Here is a 19,745-nt window from a genome sequence, read left to right on the forward strand (position 1 = left end):
CAGCATATCCCTGTCTACCTCTACTGTATACCAGCTTTGGATTAAACTGAACAGAACTGTAATCTTGATCTCCTGTGTGTTTACTGAACTTTACAGTGGGTTTGGTTAGGTTACCTTGTCCCTGGCTGCCACGGAGTGGGTTAAAGTCATTTTAATTAAAAAAATTCTTTTTTCTTTTTGGCATTACTGAATCATTGCAGTTTGGTTTACTGCAGACCCCACATTGCACCCTTTTATACATCAGCTATCTGAATAAAAATAAAATACATATTAAGTTGGGGGAGGGGGCTCCTTTACATGCAACAGTTTGAGAACCATGGTTTACTCTGCTGAACGCCTTGCCTTCATTCGGCCACCAGGTGGAGACAGAGTGGCAGGACTTGGCGGCGCTGAAGCAAGAGGTGGCGGAGACAGCACTGAGACGGCGGCTGGGCAGGCAGGCGGGCCGGGCCGAGGCCGAGCGCATGCTGGCCTCGGAGCGCCACCGGGAGCTCCAGCTGACGCAGGCGCGGCTGAAGAACATCAAGCTGCGGGAAGGGACGCGGCGGCTGGAGGCGGCGTGCGGCGCCAGAGGCGAGCTGCCGCACGGCGTCGAGCCGCTCTACTTCCAGCAGCTGAAGTTCGAGAACCAGAAGCTGCTGGAGAAGATCGAGCAACGCAACGAGGAGCTGCTGAAGCTGCAGAGGAAGATCGCAAACTATGTGGGGGTGAGGTGACCACCAGTCAAACTACGTGGGGGTGAGGTGGCCACCAGTCAAACTATGTGGGGGTGAGGTGGCCACCAGTCAAACTATGTGGGGGTGAGGTGACCACCAGTCAAACTACGTGGGGGTGAGGTGGCCACCAGTCAAACTACGTGGGGGTGAGGTGGCCACCAGTCAAACTATGTGGGGGTGAGGTGACCACCAGTCAAACTATGTGGGGGTGAGGTGGCCACCAGTCAAACTATGTGGGGGTGAGGTGACCACCAGTCAAACTACGTGGGGGTGAGGTGGCCACCAGTCAAACTACGTGGGGGTGAGGTGACCTGTAGATGCTATTATCAAATGCTATATATACGGCTGGAGTGGTTAGTGTGTTTTGTAAGTAACTAGTAACTACAGTTTTCAACTAGAACTGCACTCTGACGAGGTGCCAACTTGCGGCTTGTGCACAGGCAGGCCATGTATGTACCAATGTAATAACAATAAACTAACATACAAAAGCAGTGCAATGGCTTCTACAGTACCCTCAAGATTGTACTTAAGAACAGTACTTGAGTAAATGTACTTTACACCACTGGTCAGGCATGTGCACACATAGACATCAAAGGGTGCTTGAACCCCTGCCCACGAATTCAGCTTTTACTATTAAAATTGAATGCAGCATCTTTCATCATGTCGAAAGAATTGCCCTCTCTGTGTAGAAATCAAGCATCGAAAATTGCCGACCTCCGAGCTTGGAGATCTGCTATTTTCGATATTTCCACCAAAGGCCCTTTTAGAAATTTGAGACCGTGCCTCTCTCTCTAACATTCTCTGCACGTCCCTGCCACTGGTCTCTAAGGTCCTGGCCCACATGAAGGAGAAGATCCACCACAGCCAGACAGACAACTGGTCCAAGCGAGCCTGTCTGAGCCACCTGGAGGCGCTGGTGTCGGCGCGGCGGGACGAGCTGACCCGGCTGAAGCAGGCGCGTGACAGGGCGCGCGCGCACGGCCAGAGGCTGAGGCAGCGCTGCGGCCTGCTGGGGAACCGCGCCCTGCTCCGCGACTTCCAGGAGCAGGTACTGCAATGTATAAATACTCTTCTTACAATTAAAAGTCCGGAATTCAAAATTTACCTGAGTGAAAGTACAAAAGTATTGACATCAAAATGTACTTTGTTCCAAAAAGTAGGAAGTACTCATTTTGCAGAATGTCACAAGTTTTCAATTGTATGAATTGTATACAAATCTTTGAAAATAGCCGATCTACAAGCTCACAATGTCTTGCATCGCTACGCATTGTGAGCTTGCAGATCGTCTATTTTTCAAACGGCCGAAATGTACTGTATATAGGGCTGAAGTGGGTAATGTATGTTTTGTAATAATAATCAAAATCTACAAAGTAACTAGTATTAAAGCCTAACTAAAGTTTTCAAATAATTGTAGTAAAAGCGCAATGTTTGCCTCTGAGATGTACAGTATTGGAGTAGAACTAAAAGTATTGAAAATTGGGAATACTCCAATAAAGTAAAAGTACCTCATCATTGTACTTACCCGTTGGGCTCAAACTGATTCAACCGGAACCCCCTCTGAAAATTAGGTTTATTGATGTAGCCACTGTTCCTTTAACTTTGAACTATCCTCAAAACCGTACTTTTAGGAGCATTCATTGCTTGATTGTCTTCCAACCACCCTTATGTGTAATTAAATTAAAAGTTATTAAAAGACAAATTCTGTGGTCTTGATCATGTATTTGTCATACTAACAATAATCTATGATCAAAAGTAATGTGGCTATTCAACCCAGTTACTGTCGTTTCAACCCTGTTATCATATCATTTTAATCAAAAATAAACATAAATTTCTTAATCAGTGCACAAGCCTATTGTCCTTTAAAGAGTTTAAAAAAGGAAATGGACATAAAACAATTGAAAAGGCACTGAATGTTCCTAAAAGTAGGCTACAGTTTTGAGCATAGTTCATAAGGAACAGTGGCTACACTAATAATACATCTAATTTTCAGAAGGGGTTGAATAATTTCAAAGTACAGTACTTGAGGAACTGTCTGTTACTTTACACCCCTGTACCAGGTGGACGCTTCCCTGCAGCTGGAGAGGGACATCGAGGGCCTGAGGCACAGACACGCATTGGAGCTGGAGCGCAGCCGCAAGACCAAGAGGACCAGGCTGAAAGAGAAGGGGGACGACACAGGCTATGGGGCTGGATTGTAGTTAGATTATTATGGTTGGTTGTGTTTGAATCATTTTAACATTCCGGCTATGTTTTGTAAATTGACTTGCAGGTGGAAACCTCGTTATGTCCAAAACTGTTACTTTCCAGGATTCAAATTGAAAAGTTGCAAAAGCAGCAGATCGGCGAGCTCCAAGAATGTTTTTTTGCACCAAGAGGTTTCTGCCCGACAACAACTGTTGTCTGTTGATTATTATGTTTTAAATATGGATGAACGTATTTTTATTCTATTTGAGGTAAGGGTATAGCAGCAAACTTAGACATGCTGTTTCACCACCTGTACATTTCTCTGCTTCAAACTTAATTGGTTCATGTATGATTTGTAAAAAATGATCTAAATCTGCAGTGTGAGTAAAAAGTGCAATATTTGCCTCTGAGATGTATTGAAACGTTGGGAAGTATTGGAAAAGTGAACTACTCAAGTAAAGTAAATAATGCCTCAAAATGGTACTTAATGTGAGAGGTTGAGGTTGTGCGTGTGTGCGTGCGTGTGTGTGTGCGTGAGTGTGTGCATGCGTGTGGCAGCAGGGCAGAGAAGACCCCCTGTTGAAGACTCCTGGTCTAAAGGTTCTTGACATGTTTACACCAGGGGCATAGTTCCGCCGATTTAAAACGAATCCAATACGGAACTAAAACTTCCTATGTTTGGCCGCTAGTTGCGCTGTTTTCCCCCCGCGAGGTACCAAAAATAATTTGTCTACATTGGACCCCATTAGTTTTCCCGTTTGATTTTCTAACCTTAATAAACGTTGTCATAAATACTTTATGGTTCCTGTCGCTAGTGAAAAACTCCCTTTCAATCACTATGATATGCGTTTTGTGCAAATATAGTCCCATTTATGTTAAAATTGATGATAAATGTGCGGGGGGAGTGGCCAACTAAACTGATACTAGCCTGCTGTGTTCTTCTTGTGTGCTTTATTTCGGGAGGCTCAACACCACATTCTCCCATGTATCCCTGCGGTTCCACGTGACCGTTGGCAACCAATAGCATTCCTTATGATTCCTGGGGTACCGTTCAAACAATGATGGCGACTCCCATACAAGGTACAAAAAAACCCGTCATTTCCGCAGCATAGAAACCAATGGCTTCGCTTCGTCCATATTTTTTTACAGTCTATGGTTTACACAGAGAGAGACAGAGAGCAGAGAGACAGGCGCTGAGCTCACCAAAGTCTTTAATTTCTTCATTCATCCAGTGATATGACATCTTTACACAACAAACACATGTTTAAAGGAGAACACACACTTCTTTTTTTAACTACCTGCAGCTCAGAAGCAACCGGGAGGACCTGATTCACCCAAAAAAATAAATTATGTTTGAATGAGCAGCACACACAGAAAATGTTCCTGTCAAAGAGTTGGGAGAGTTTGGCAAGTCTGAGAGTGGGACAGGCTACGGATACGAAACAATTTAAGCAGGTAAACGCTCTAGTCCAGGGGTCTTCAATGTTTTTCAATCCAAGGACCCTTTAGCTGAGAGAGATGAAGCAGGGACCCCTCACTACATATTGTATTAAAGAAATGTGTTGCAGGTTGCACTTTTTCATAGATAGCTTCATAGATGTGTTTGACAGCAACTAATATCATTGTTTAACGTGATGGATTCATGTTAATGTGTATTTTCAGACATTTAGCCACTTAAACCCTCAATACTTAGAAATTGGTCAAATTTTTCCCCCCTACAGCAAACCTCTTTGCCAAAGAAAAGCTGAAAGCTGATCTACAAGAGCTTGTAGATCTGCTATTTTTGGCTAAAGGTCTCCTCAGAATAGGGACGCTTGGGTTGAAGTGGTTAATCACATAAAGATTTGGCGGCCCCCAAGTACTAACCCTGAGGACCCCCTAGGGTTTCCGGACCCCCTGTTGAAGACCCCTGCTCTAGTCTCAGAGAAAGTTACAACTAAACTCGGATCGTTTTTCCAATTGAAAAAAAAAAAAAAAAAAAAAAGAATCGAATAATAATAGCAGATCAGCAATTTTTTGCCTAATGTTCCGTAGGCTGGGGTTTATTAAAGAGCTTTAAAATAAGTTATTCATGCACAGGACTCACTCATAAAAATCAATTTTTTGTAACTAACTCTGTGGTCAGATATTTTAAATAATGTCACAATCCAACCAGATCTTCCGGTTTCTTCAAAAGACAGACAGAGAGTCACTGTATCCTAACATGTCAACTCTGTGCAGTAATACTTTGCAGTACGGTGGTGTCGGGTGCCGAAAATAGCCAATCTACAAGCTCACAATAGCCTATTGACAGGCATAAATAGACACAAGATCTTGTTAATACTTTTCATTGGTTCAATATTTATAAAGAACCCACAGACACACTTCACCACTTTCAACCTGGCATCCCCATTTGGGCATGCCATCATAGGCAAAAAACGGTAAAACATTTTCAGAATATTTCAAAAACTCTAAAGAATTGCGCTGAGCTGAGCTTGTAGATCGGCTATTTCCGCCACTTTCGCGCACCACTCTCATACATACGCCCATGAATAAAATGGAGCATTAATTTACGAAAAAACGAGAAAAAGAAACGATTATGTTCTGTCACTGCTAACTAATAGTTCAAAATAAATAGCTTAGTTCACATCATACATTGTATATAACATAAATACTATTATGGTGGATTTACATAGGAACAGACAGCACAAACTGTATCACTATATGACCCAGACAGATCTGAACACTTCAGTGAAGCCTTAAAGAAAGAAAGAAAAAAAGAAACGTGTCTATTTTAGGTCTGTTTTGTTTTGTTATTCCCTGTGTAAATGCGGTGCCATGGCATTGGTCGAAATCTCATTGTTCCTACATCCCATTTGTCAGAATCTGGTGATGTTAACCTGGTGAAAAATACTATGCCTAAACCTAAACCTAACCTCAGTAAAACTATGCCTAAACCTAACCCAAACCCTAACCCTAACCTCAGTAAAACTATGCCTAAACCACCTAACCCTAAAACCTAACCCTAACTAAATTTGGACTAATGAGATTTCGGACTTATGGCCATTCCCTGCAACCTCACAAAACACACATTTCTTAAGGGGGCGTTCCCACCGAAAGATAAAATATCTCTCTTATTTTTGGTCGCCGGGTATTGCGATGGGACAAAAGTGTTCAACTAATTGCCTCTAAATCACTGTACACAAGTCATATACAATGGAAACACTAATAAGGGCAAAGTTTGTCAATGTGTGAATGTCTCATCTCGTCGTTGGGATTTTCTAGCTGGAAGCGAAGACACCGAAGCGACGAAAAAGGCTTTGTTCGCCCCGTCCCAGTTCGATGCATTGGCGCGGCAAGTAGCGTCTTTGCACGGACTTTGTAACATAATATGCCAGAAAAAATATTTCATCTTTCGGTGGGAACGCACCTTTTGAAGAAGCATCAGTAACTGAAGTGAAAGAACGATTATTTGAATATGGACAACAAACTAACGTCCATGGTTATTATTGTCTATAACAACAGTAAAAAACAGTGTGAGATGGTGCTGGATGAGAGACACAGTACTACAGAAGAAGAAGGGGAGAGAGAGAGAGAGAGAGGATTGCTAGGACTAAAGTGCAGGGAGTGTGTTAGTTTAGAGATGTGTGTTAGATGAAGGCCCGGCCCAGGTGGATTGTGGGTAGTGTAGTTTATCCATTCATCCGCCACCGAGACCTGAGACGCAACATTCATCTGAAAGAGGGAGGGTATAAACACATATTAGAGAGAGAGAGAGAGAGAGAGAGAGAGAGAGAGAGAGAGAGAGAGAGAGAGAGAGAGAGAGGGAGGCAGAGAGGGAGGCATCATAGTTATTAAACAATGTCGGTAGTGCTTGATTTAAATCCTTGGTTTTAATTAAAAGGCACTTTTTTGTTGTTGTTGTTTTGTTTTAATTGTATGTATAGTTTGGGGTATGGAGCCTTATATAGCTGTTAGTTTAAAGTGGTTAAAACACAGGTTAGGTTCTGATCAGGGTCTGTGTCCCCGGCCTGCTAGAGGTGTGTGTGTGTGTGTGAGGGTGTGTGTGTGTGTGTGCAGAGGGGGAGGAGGGGGGGGCACTGGTTCTCAATCTTGGGTACAGATACCACATCAGGGGTCCGAACGGGAGGACTCTTTAAGCCGCGTTGGTTACTCAGAGATTTTACAAATTAAAATTGACTCAAATTCCGTTCCATAATTATTTAGGGGGGCCCATTTGCAAAAGAGCCCACCAGAGGGCCCCGGCCCACATGTTGAGAAGCAGTGTATTCATATATATCTTTCGTTCTCTAGAGTTCCTCGCTCTCGTACAGGGGGGCGGTGGTGTTCTGCGGGGGGGCGGGGCTCTCGTACAGGGGGGCGGTGGTGTTCTGCGGGGGGGCGGGGCTCTCGTACAGGGGGTGGGTGGTGTGCTGGGCGGGGCTCTCCACTGGTAGGTTGGTCAGAGCGGACAGCAGTTTAAACGTCTTGGAGCCAGGGGGCGCCGTCTTCATGTGCGGAGATGAGTGGGTTGGAGCTGTAGCTGGAGCTGTGCGGGCTGCAGGGATGATGAGTTAGAGAATAGAATATTGACAAACATTCAAAAGCAAATTTTATTTAGCAATCCATTCAGGCTTGAACGCAAATCACTTTAGATTTTTTTTTTTTTAAATAACAGCGGTGCCGCGCTGTGAGCTTGTAGATCTGCTATTTTTGAAAAAACATGAACATTTGTGCAAGTATTCGAATATTTTTGCCTTGATTCCATAAATGCCTTCTAAATCCTTCTTCTAAAACAACGGTTCTCAAACTTTTTCATGTCAAGGAACCCCAAAATTACATGTATTTGGCCGCGGACCCCTGATAAGATAAGAATTATGATACATAATTCTGGTTTGTGTATGACGCTCATATGACCATATAAGGTTATATATTATGAACTGAACTCACAGTATAGAGACCACATTTTGTGGATACTGTAAAGCTCAGGCTAATAGATTACGGGTCATAGTAACTTTGGTTGCCCCGACTGTAATCATGTTTTGATATACTGTGATACTATGATATAAGTCACTAGTGGTGGAATATTACAAGCACTACGTGGCACCTTCTAACTGTTATTTCCTTGTTATGATATGGGAACAAATGAATGAGTTCCTACTACTTCCTTGTTATGATCTGGGAACAAATGAATGAGTTCCACGCTTCTTACTGTCATAAACTGTATGTCTTTATATACATGTTTTCCTCCATCTTGGAGGAGAGAGAGAATCCTCTGCCCTGCCGTTATGGTGGGGAGAGATTTATCAAGCATACCACTAGGATGATATGCGCACTGTTTTGTCTTCTTTGTCTGCTCTCTCAAGAATACAGCAATCTAAAGAAATATAGTCCTTTGGCTCTTTGTCTTATTTTAACTATGGATTTAGAGATCCATAATTTATTTATTAATTGGTCCATCGAGCGACGGATACTGTTTGTCAACATTGGCCGACTGAGGGACGGATAAAGTGTTCAGGCTGTTAGCCATTTAAAGTTCACTTTCTCTCCCCCGGTGGAACAATGTTCAACACGTATCTGGAACCAGACAAAATTGGAATTTATCTCTACATTGTTGTATTTTCAGACAAAGGAATTTTATTTGACAACAGTGTTATGAGTTTTGGATTAATGTGGAACCGCGTGGACATCCATCAGCACCGGACCGTGACGAAAGGCTGGATATTCCACCGACGCTCCCCGTGTCCGGCTGCTCTGGGATTTCCACGCATCGGCAAATTCCTAAGTTGATTAAGATAAGTACATATTTACTTAGTCCCCGTAACGTGTCGTGTCTTTGAATTTTGAATTAACGATGATAATTGATATGATTTGTGAAATATGTTCTCCCTCCGTCGGAGGAATGTTTTGGTTTGACACGCGTTGTAAATTAATCCTTATCTAGACAGAATGGTCGTAAAACTCTTTGTTTCATCTTACAAAGTTTAAGGGTGGTACGTAACTCCCAAATCTATTTTTAACTATTTCTCTGGTTTGGTCTCGCTCTCTCATTGTGATGAGGAGGCAGACACAATACTGATTTTCAGACTTTAACTTTTTTTCGGTACGGTCGTTTTTGTTTTGGTTTGTTTGGACCCTATGAATGGTCATTATATGTTGGGCTTATAACCTAGGGCGTGTGCTTTCTAGTCAGCCTGATTAAAACCGTGCTGATAGTCAGTTTGTGGTTATAGCTTGTTATGGCTGGACCATATGAATGGTCAGTATTTGTCAGTTTATTACTGTTATGTTCACTGTACCGATAATACTGTGTTTACTCTACGCCTCTCACTCCCTCGCTTGCCCTCGCGAAGCAGAGTGGGGGAGTCAGAAGCAATATGTTTATCTTTAAGACCGTTTTTATGGACCAGTTCTGTTTTCTGTAATATTAAGTACTTTTAAGACGTTTTAAAATGTCTCTGAGAAATTAAAGTTAAGATTTAAGATTAAGAATAACTAACTCAAATTATTGATGTCTAAATTAATTAAATATGTTGTAACGTTAAGTTTTAAAACCTCCTGGAGGATTCTGGGTGTGATTCTGTGAGAATGAATTTACTGTACTGTATGTGTGCGTGCGTGCATGCATGTGCGTGTGAGTTAGAGGTGGAATGTGTGAGCTCCACCCCCCCCTCTCTCTTCGTCAACGCGTGTGTGCCGTCCCAATAATGTATGTGTGAGTGCGGGCAAGCGCCTGTGTGTGCGTAAATGTCGCTCTGACCCTTATCTCTTTCACTCCCTGAGTGCGTGCGTGAGCGTGCGTGTGACTGTGATTCATGCCTTTTGAGGTGTGTGCGTATGTGTGCCTGTCTGAGAAACCACCTGGAGCCTTCAAGGTCAGATGGTCTGTGTGTGAGAGAATTGTTTTGGGAACAAGTGTCTCTGTCTCTTCCATTTTCAACAACATTCTGACTGTTTACTGTCTATGGTATTTTGTTTAAGTTCTATCCTGTCTTGTTATGAATACATTTTAGAAAAACTCCATTACCCATAAATCTCTGTTGGGAACGTCATGTCCCTGGTTACCATAACAACCAAATTAAACCCATTGTTGAGAAGGACACAAGGTCGCTTCTCGCACTTAGGGCGTATTACTTATCACTGACTCCCCTGTGCCCAAGCTGCTACTGTACTGTACTGTAGTGCATGAATTAAAGATTTAAACAATTTAAATTATTTTATTTAACTTTTATGTCACAACTATAAGTTGTAACAAGAAGGGGAGTGTTTAATATATTTTAATTGTTTAATATATTTAAATTTTGATTTGATTTTAATTTTAATTTGATTTTAATTTATTTAATTTGTTTTTTCATCGATTTAAGATTTATTTGAAACTTAATTTGAAATGTTTCTGTTACATGGGCTGACGGTGACGGAGAGAGGACTGCAGTGTGGGGAAGGAGGAGAATCGGGTCATCATCGAAAACCACCTGACTGATGGGGTGCAGACGAACCACGACCTGAGGCCCGGCCAGACCAGTGCACGAGCCAATCAACCGCAGCGGCACGATGTAAAAATCGTGCCTTGTCGGTGAGCTAAGTTGCACTGTTGTTGATGCCATGTGTAGTACAAACACTATCATGATGAACTAAATTGTTTGGAAACAGTAAACTGGCCAAGTCCTCTGCCCCGTATAGGAACTACCTGAGAAGAGACCCAGAAGCAACCCCACATCAACTGCATCCTGCGTCCTCCTCCCTCACGTCTCTACAATGCCCCACCACGTCGTCATCATCATCATCATCATCATCGTCATCATCATCATCATCATCATCATCATCATCATCATCATCGTCATCACCGTCATCATCGACTTTTTAATTAATCTTTTTTAATTTTTCATTCTTTAATTCTTTATTCAATTTTAATTCTGTCTTCATTCATCTGTAAAAAACGATGAAATGATGTGTCACATTTCTTTAACTTTAAGGATTTATTACAGTTCCTTATTGAAAATTTGAATTTCTAAATATTATTAAAGTCTTCATAATATTATTATTATTATTACCCTGATAAAATGTTTAATATGGAGGTCATATGAACCTCATACAAAAATTAAAAGGATAGATTGATAAGATAAGAATTATGATACATAATTCTGGTTTGTGTATGACGCTCATATGACCATATAAGGTTATATATTATGAACTGAACTCACAGTATAGAGACCACATTTTGTGGATACTGTAAAGCTCAGGCTAATAGATTACGGGTCATAGTAACTTTGGTTGCCCCGACTGTAATCATGTTTTGATATACTGTGATACTATGATATAAGTCACTAGTGGTGGAATATTACAAGCACTACGTGGCACCTTCTAACTGTTATTTCCTTGTTATGATATGGGAACAAATGAATGAGTTCCTACTACTTCCTTGTTATGATCTGGGAACAAATGAATGAGTTCCACGCTTCTTACTGTCATAAACTGTATGTCTTTATATACATGTTTTCCTCCATCTTGGAGGAGAGAGAGAATGCTCGACCTACCGTTAGGGTGGGGAGAGATTTAGAACTGCTTTGTCTTCCTTGTCTGTCTCTCCTCAATAAAGCAATATAAGAAATATAGTCCTTTGGCTCGTCTCTTCTTATTTTAACTATGGATTTAGAGATCCATATTTATCTTTAATAATTTATCTAATAACCCCCATCTCAAAATATGTTGTTCCAGGGACCACCCAGAAGCAAATATTTGAATTGCAAAAATGTTTTAGAAAGATAATATTCAAAGACTTAAAAAAAACAAGATTTTTCAAAAATAGCAGATCTACAAGCTCGCATTGCGGCACTCAGTGCCACGCTGTGAGCTTGTATATTTGCTATTTTTCAACAGTTAAAGCATTACATTATTCTAGGCCTAAACGAGCTAATGTGATGCAACTAAAATACTTCCTCACACAAGCAACAGCTCTGTTGCAAAAGAGTGGGACGATCTTCAAGTAGAAGTGACAATATGTAAGCGTCGTCAAAGGCTAAGTCTTCGTATGATCATTTGCATTTCACTCAGCTCAGAGCTAAAGCTAACTCCCCTCTAAATAAAAGAAGACAACTCATCAACTGTGTTTATAATAACTCAAATCCCTTACTTCTAAATGTTTTATTTCATCAAATAACCCAGACCGCATGCTTGTGTATGTGGCTAAAGCATGCTGCGTAAAGGCATATTAACTGCTAACAATTTGAAATCCTGAAAAGTAACTGGTTTGGACATATGGAAATGCAAAGAAGTTTAGAGATAAGGTTTAAGGCACGGACAGAAATAGGGCCCATGACGTTTCCACCTGCGAAGTACCAAAAATATCAATAATAGTGAGAATAGCAGATCTAAAGCTAGCGCAGCTATGCAGCAGATGGCACGCTGTGTGAATGGACGGGGAGCAACCTGATAGCCCCCCCATGCTGCCTGTCGTTGGTGTCAACCCCCCTACTTAGTACACGGGTCGGCTTCTGGGGCCATCATCTCTTCGGCTCGTGTGACAGTTACCTCATATCGTCGTTGTCGGGTGAAAACCTTCTATGTCCAAAACCGTTCGTTTTGCATTTATCAGTTTAGAAATGATTTAAACTAGTGAAAACTGTTTTCACTACTTTTGTGAGACAGCCTTGTATGATGAAGCAGGGTTTTACTTTGCGAAAGAACGGACAAATTTGAAACTTGGAGATACGAGGTTTCCACCCGACACCGACGATATGTACGTTTATTTCACAGAGTTTTTTTGCAGAGTAGTTCACCTTTCACTTATCTCCTGTGTATGTTTGTGTGTTTGCTTTGTCCTTCTCATTTTGTGTTTAGTTGGTTTTCAGGACTTAGGGGAGCAGTAATTGGGGAGCACCTGGGTCCGGTGTGGTCCCTGTTCAGTTCATTTGATCGTGGCACCTCACCCACTATGCACCCTTCCCAACATTTATGTTAATACATACAACACTCTCACCCACGCGTGCGCGTTTTTGCCAACGAACCTACAAGCACAACGGTGGGGGGCGCGGGGGGCTGCAAGGGAAAGGAGCGCTTGTTTTCAGTGATGACGACGGAGGTGCGCCGTCTCAGGCAACCATGAGCCACGTGAGACACCACCGAGCAAGCGGTAGCTGCAAAGGTAGTAGCTAATGGGCATCCAAATGAACAATAATAAATGAGTACTCAGTTACCATTGCTTCACAGTCTATTGGGTTTCTTCATTTGTTTGATGAGGCTAACCCGGCTATACGGCTAAGGGCTCACATAGCAGGGTGGTCCCCATCTGTTGTTTGAGGTTGGACTGCTATGGTAACTGCCGTGCTTGGAGGCTCCTGTGCACGCACTCACACACAAGCAAGCAAGCACTCATGCAATCACGCACGCACGCACGAATGCACGCACATGTTTCTATTACCAGGGGACTGAGGACACCAACATTCAAGGACAGCATTGAAAGTAGCCGTACGTAAATAGCCAAATAATAGCTGTAAAAATAGTCTAATCTAAGCTATTTTTCGGTGCGCTGCTATGTATAAATCAGCCATCACTTTAACACTAACCCCTATAAACCTCTAAATATCTAAATCCTAACCTTAACCCTAACCTGAATCTTTTCCCAACTGTAAGCCTATGACTACCCACATCATTTTTAAACAAATGCTCCTCACAAAGTCTATTTCTCAAATTCTACTATACTTGTGGGGATGTTTGGAAGTATATATGTAACGGGCGGGATACAAACCTGCGTCTCCCATGAACAGGGAAAGTCAACATCATATCCACCACTAGCCTAAAGGGGGGGATATTTTAGGTTTTTGGTCATCAGGCAGATTACTTACTTCCTACGTCCAGCCTGGCATTGCACGTGGACATGCCTGCTTCGTTGATGGCAGACAGCGTGTACCAACCGGCGTCCATCTTCGTCACCCTCTCTATCAACAGACACTGTCTGCCTGAGCCGTCCTGGTACAGACTAGAGAGACAGACAGAAACAGATAAATACTTTGGAAAAGTTGCTGCTATTTGTCCCCCAAAAGGTTTTTAACGAGTGTTCAAAACACTGGACCCCGAAGGCAAAAGAAAGAGAGGGAGGCCTAAAAAGACTTGGCGTAGGACGAGTGAGAAGGAGCTCCAACAACAACAGCAGAGCTGGGGGACCATAGAGAAGATGGCCAAAGACAGATGCAAGTGGAGAAACGTTGTTGCTGGGTCTGGAATTTCATCATTTTAGGGGCAAGGCCACAAAGGCCGAATGCCAGGGCAGGAAGGCCATAAAATAAAACAAGATTTTAGTCCATTGAAAGAATTTGTTGAATTTAAGGGTTAGGGATGATAACCTAATCTGCAGTGAAATAGATAAATGATGGTATTTACAATCTGATCCATGCTCATCCCTGTAGGCCTGTACCAATCAAAGTACTGGATTGGTTTAAAGATGGGGACTCGGGAGAGTTAAGATTTCAGAATCTCAACAAAAGAGACTGGCGTTTGCTGTCTACATATTGACAAGAAAGAGAAGAGGAGAAAGTGGTACAGTCAGCTGGGGCATTAAAACCACTGTGGCCTCAGGTCATGCCATTGTTTTGAGGGGCACAAGGCCAAATTGAGGGGCAACGGCGGCCATGCCCTTCATGGCCTACATGAAATTCCTGCCCTGGTTACTTTAATAAGTACTGTAAGTAAGTAAGTATCCCTGCCTTTCCTACGTGTCTACGATATACAGTAACTGTTCAACAGAAAACATGTCGGTTTTGTGAAAGCTAGATTTTCCAAGTTGCAATGTGACAGAGATAGCTGTGTTTATATGCATACATTTCTGGGTTTTTGGTTGTTTTTACTTGACACTTGTTCTAATGTAAATGTATGTTTTCTCATACAATCAATTGTCCTCAACCAAATTCCCAACAACAGTAACTGGTCTCCAGTCGGCCCACACCTCATTCTTTTGGGGTCGATGCGCAGCATGTCCTTGTCCTTCTTCCAGAAGAGCTGAGGGGGGGGCGAGGCGTCCACTTTACACTCTAACCTGACCATGTCGCCCTCTAGAGCACGGGAGTTCAGCATCTTCTGCGTGAAGGTGGGCGGGCGGAGGACCTCCTGGGCTACAGCGCAGACACACAGAGAGACAGACAGACAGTAAGGAGACAGGTTTATTTTATAAAGCAGTGATTCTTAAACATTTTCATATCAAGGACGCAAGATATCTAACTGCACAGCAGATGGAGAAAGATGGGGAAGCCTCGCCGGCGTATGGGGTGAGGCTCCGCCTACTGGCCGGGGCTTCTTCCACTCTGCAGGAGTTTATTAAATGTATTTATGGAAATGTATTCTTTCCATTTTATTTATCAAATACTTTAGAAAAATGCTAGAATTGTTTTGAATCGATGAAAAGTCGGGATTTATTTTTTGTTTAAACCTATTTAAATGTATAAGAAACAGGAAAAAAAGGAGATAGTTTACTTGCAATCCATAAATATTTCTCAGACTCTGCGACCCACTGTTTGGGAAACAGTGATCTAAATCAGTGATTCTCGACCTTTTCAGGCTGCAACCCCCAAAAGTATCATATTTTAACTGGGGACCCCCCCCCCACCCTGACAAGCACTACAAGTTAAGGCATAACACGGTTCTCGTTGCGAGGCGTTGTGAGCATGTAGATCGGCTATTTTCACAATTTCTGTCTCTAATAATCGACAATTTGGCCAATGTTTAATTTGTCATTTTGGGTATTAGATTTTAGAAATGTGCAGATACCCTCTATACACTTAAACTCCATGTTGGTTTGTCTACTGTTGAGTGAGAAAACAATGTTGCACATTAGGTTAATCATTTGGGGACCCCCCAAAATAATTTGGGGACCCCCCTGGTTCTTCCCCTCACCTATCACGTCCAGCCTCATGGTGAAGCGGCTCTCTCCGGCGCGGTTCCGGGCCACACACTCGTAGACGCCGGCGTGGTGCACGGTGACGATCTCGATGACGAAGGACATCAGGCCCTTCTCGCACACCAGCATCTTGTGGTAGTCGTCTGGGCGGATGGCCTTGCCGTCCAGGTACCAGCACACGTCCGGAGTGGGCAGGCCTCCCACCTGAGAAAAGGGGGGAGATTTAACTCATTTAGAACGGGTACACATCATTATTTTATGCTTTAACTATTGAAAAATAGCAGATATACAAGCTCACAGCGCGGCACCGAGTGCCGCGCTGCGAGCTTATAATCTGCTACTTTTGAAAAATCTTGTCTTTTGAATCCTTCTAAGATTTTTTGAAAAAACAATGTTTCTATGTCAGCAAACTGGCCAGCCATCGTCAAAGAAAAGGTCCTTTTCACTTAACTGGAGCTCAGTTAGTCTGTTCTTGAGAGACTATACTATGTCAGTGGTTCTCAAACCTTTTCATGTGAAGGACCCCCAAACTGATATTTATTTGGCCACGGACCCCCATTCAACATATTTAGTTCCAGGGACCACCCAGAAGCAAAATTTGAGTTACAAATGTTTGCTTTGAAAATACATATATTCAAAGATTTGCACACATTTTCACGACTTTTTCAAAAATAGCAGATCTACAAGCTTGCAGCGCTGCACTCGGTGCCGCCCTGTGAGCTTGTATATCAGCTATTTTTCACTGGTTAAAAAAGCATTCAATAATTCTAGGCCTAAATTACTAGACTCCAGTAAAAAAAATCCCATTTTATTTTCCTAAAATATATGTACACATCCTTTTTCCTGTCAAGGACCCCCAAAATGATATGTATTAGACCACAGACTCCCATCTCAAAATATTTAGTTCCAGGGACTTTTCAAAAATAGCAGCACTCGGTGCTTGTAGATCTGCATGTTCACCTTGAAGTCGATCCTGCAGAATCGCCCCTCCTCCACGGTGAGGTCGGGGGGGATCTGAAGGAAGCGAGGGGCGTAGCATTTCTCCTGGATAGCCGGGCCCTCGTTGCCCCGGTCGTCTGACCCCGAGTGGTGCTTCCCCCTTACAGACAGACAGGCAGACAGACAGAGAGAGAGACAGACAGACAGACAGACAGACAGACAGACAGACAGACAGACAGACATAATGACAGACAGATAGACAGACATACATACATACAGAGAGGAGAGGAGAGGGATTGAGAAAGACTGTGGGAGGTAAAGGTAAAATATGGTGCGTGGTGTGTGTGACAAAGTTGAATTGTCAATGAGTATTGCATTTTGATTTGTCTGAGTTGAATATACGTATTATGATTGTGACTGTAGGTCGCAAGTTTAGTATGTGAACGGTCACAGCTTGTCCGTATACCGTATGTACCGGTATCTCTGTCTATAACACCTGACACTGTGGTTCTATGGGTTTGTCGCTCTGACATCATGCTCTGACGTCACTGTGATTTCAGGGGAACCACTCTTAACAGCTGTGGTATGATCATCCAGTAGGACGTTTTTTTTAACACAACATGGATAAGGAGATAAGAGGTGTCTGCCCGACAGCAACGATATGTGTCTTCTACTCCAGCATATTTACCATAGACCTCCTGTGTGCCTGCCCTCCGGTGACTCCGGAGGCTGTAGAACACAAGAAAACAAGAAACAAGTAATGATTAGCCTGGTGGGTTCTGAAACCTTTTCATGTCAAGGACCCTTACATTCAGTGGCGTAAAGTAACTAAGTACAATTTTGACCACTTTGGCCATTTGAAAATAGACGATCTACAATCTCATAATGCTTCCCAAAATATTTTTGGGAAGCATTTGGGAAGCCCAAAACAAAACTTGAAATGGGACATTCTGCACCGTGAGTACTTTTACCTTTGGTACTTTAAGTACATCATGTCACCATTAGTGTTACCAAAAAAGTGGCGATGATATGATTATGATATTGTTGCGATAATCAAAATTTCCCCATTATCCTGGGGCGGAACATTTGCCAAAAAATAGGAGATCTATAAGCACACAACATATTTTTTGGCAAAGAGATTTGGTAGATAGTGGGAAAAAAAAGAAGTATGTTATTTACAGGTCCGTTTTACCAATTATAGAGGGTTTAAATGGTACCGGATATGCAGCTTGGCAAATTAAAAGGTGAATTGATCCCAGTGCATGACGGAGGACGATTTCACGATAAATTAAATCTCCATGATACGATTATCGTGAGTGTTTTTTTTATCACAATAAACGATAATATCGCTTATCGTCCCATCCCTCCTCTACATGTGCATGTGTGCGTGTCCTAACACAATAGCCCTGTTGTCATGATGTCACCAACAAGAGGGGGCTCATTCTCCCAAACCAGGCTGGAAATAGCAGCTGAAAAGCCTCGCTGGCCAGAGAGAAGCTTTGTGTGCGTGCATGTGTACTGTACGTGCGTGCGCGCGCATGAAAGAGAATATTTGGCACCAAGTCCTGAGAGCTCATGGGCGGGCCTTTCTGACAGAGTGTAGGACAGAACAACCGTGCACACACCCCATCTACACACACACACACACACACACACACACACACACACACACACACACACACACGCACACGCACACACACGCACGCCACTCACTCCCCAACAGAACAAGAGATCATGGAGGCTCCCCTGTTCTATAACAGAGAACAGTGTAAAGCTGGATCCATACTTGGACTGTGTGTGAAAAGAGATATGGATGGGAGCCTGTTGGTTTCTACAGACCTGCTTCGAACAATATTTTAGCTTAATTGCCTGCTTTTTTTTAATAAACTCATTATCTGCCAAAAACCCAAACGAATGCTATTGGCTGGAAGGGCAGCCAGGGCGGGTCTTCACTCAGTAGAGCCAGTAGAAACCCTAGTATACCCTAAAACCATCATTTACCATCACTGCCGATAACATATTTTGATTGGACAGATGTGTACTGTACCTGTCGCAAGCGAATCTTCACGCAACTTCGACCATTGGTCCGAAAAAAAAGAAAAAGAAATGCCAAAACTCTAATGTGAAAGCTTGTATTGACTTTATAAGGTTAATAAAACGTGTGAATTAATCGCACGATAGAAATCACCTCTAACGTGTAAGACCTTAAGTCAGTGGTTCTCAAACTCGTTTGGCTCAGCTAGGGCACCCCTGTAAATACCGTAAGCCTTTTCATCCACGGCACCCCTCGATTATATAGTAACTTTATAGCACCTTCCATTTTACAGGTATGTCATATTAACATATATTAAAGGAGCTATAGTCAACTTTTTCATTGTAGGGCCGACACTTTGTTTACATCCTAGTCTATAGACTAGAATGTAAACAAAGTGTCAGTCTGACAATGGCCAAAATGATTATTTTACGCTTTTTGTGGTCATTTTTGAATAGAAACACATATATGAAGCTTATTTTTTTTTATAAAATATTTTCGAAACATTATTTTTATTTTAGCATCCCTTTTTCAAGAAAAAGTTGACTATAGCTCCTTTAAGATTAACTCTTTTACCGCTTCGGACGTTCCCGTTCGCCCCAATTTTCAACCCAGCTCGTTGCCAATACGGCTCGTTCTTTGACTGTAAGCTGATGTGGGGTCGCGCCGCCGTGTACTGTAAAAACATCTCCCGTAATGCTGCTCTCAAAAATCCACCGCACCTTAGCAATAATGGAGTCCCAAATCACTTCCTGGCTGTTTTCTGTGGATCTGTTCTAGAAAATGCATTTATATGCTCTGAATGGATGGCAAGCGAAGCGGCACAATTCACAGTCACTCTTTGCATAAGGCTGCCCTCTGCCGCCAGCTCGGCTAAAGTACACATATGAGCGTTGTATTGTAAAAAGAATTGTTATTAGATAATATCAATAGATAATTTTCTATAACATTGCAAAGGTAAGCTGCTTTTTGCTGGCACCAGCCCCAATAAATAAATAATAACATCTGG

The 19,745-nt window shown here is 42.5% G+C and overlaps 1 protein-coding gene across 1 annotated transcript in view; it reads right to left on the minus strand.

The window, feature by feature from the left end:
* Positions 1 to 7,189: 7,189 nt before the first annotated feature.
* myot (myotilin) overlaps positions 7,190 to 19,745 on the minus strand; it is a gene marked incomplete at both ends in the record, with an annotated part of 41,642 nt that continues 29,086 nt past the window's right edge. Inside the window, 6 exons of the mRNA XM_080746616.1 lie at positions 7,190 to 7,437; positions 13,721 to 13,854; positions 14,818 to 14,983; positions 15,762 to 15,969; positions 16,726 to 16,864; positions 17,393 to 17,430. Coding sequence (XP_080602742.1) covers positions 7,190 to 7,437; positions 13,721 to 13,854; positions 14,818 to 14,983; positions 15,762 to 15,969; positions 16,726 to 16,864; positions 17,393 to 17,430 — 933 coding nt within the window. The remainder of the gene's footprint in view (positions 7,438 to 13,720; positions 13,855 to 14,817; positions 14,984 to 15,761; positions 15,970 to 16,725; positions 16,865 to 17,392; positions 17,431 to 19,745) is intronic.

The sequence above is a fragment of the Nannobrachium achirus genome (genome assembly GCF_963921795.1).
Source record: "Nannobrachium achirus genome assembly, chromosome: 17".
Classification (NCBI taxonomy): Eukaryota; Metazoa; Chordata; class Actinopteri; order Myctophiformes; family Myctophidae; genus Nannobrachium; species Nannobrachium achirus.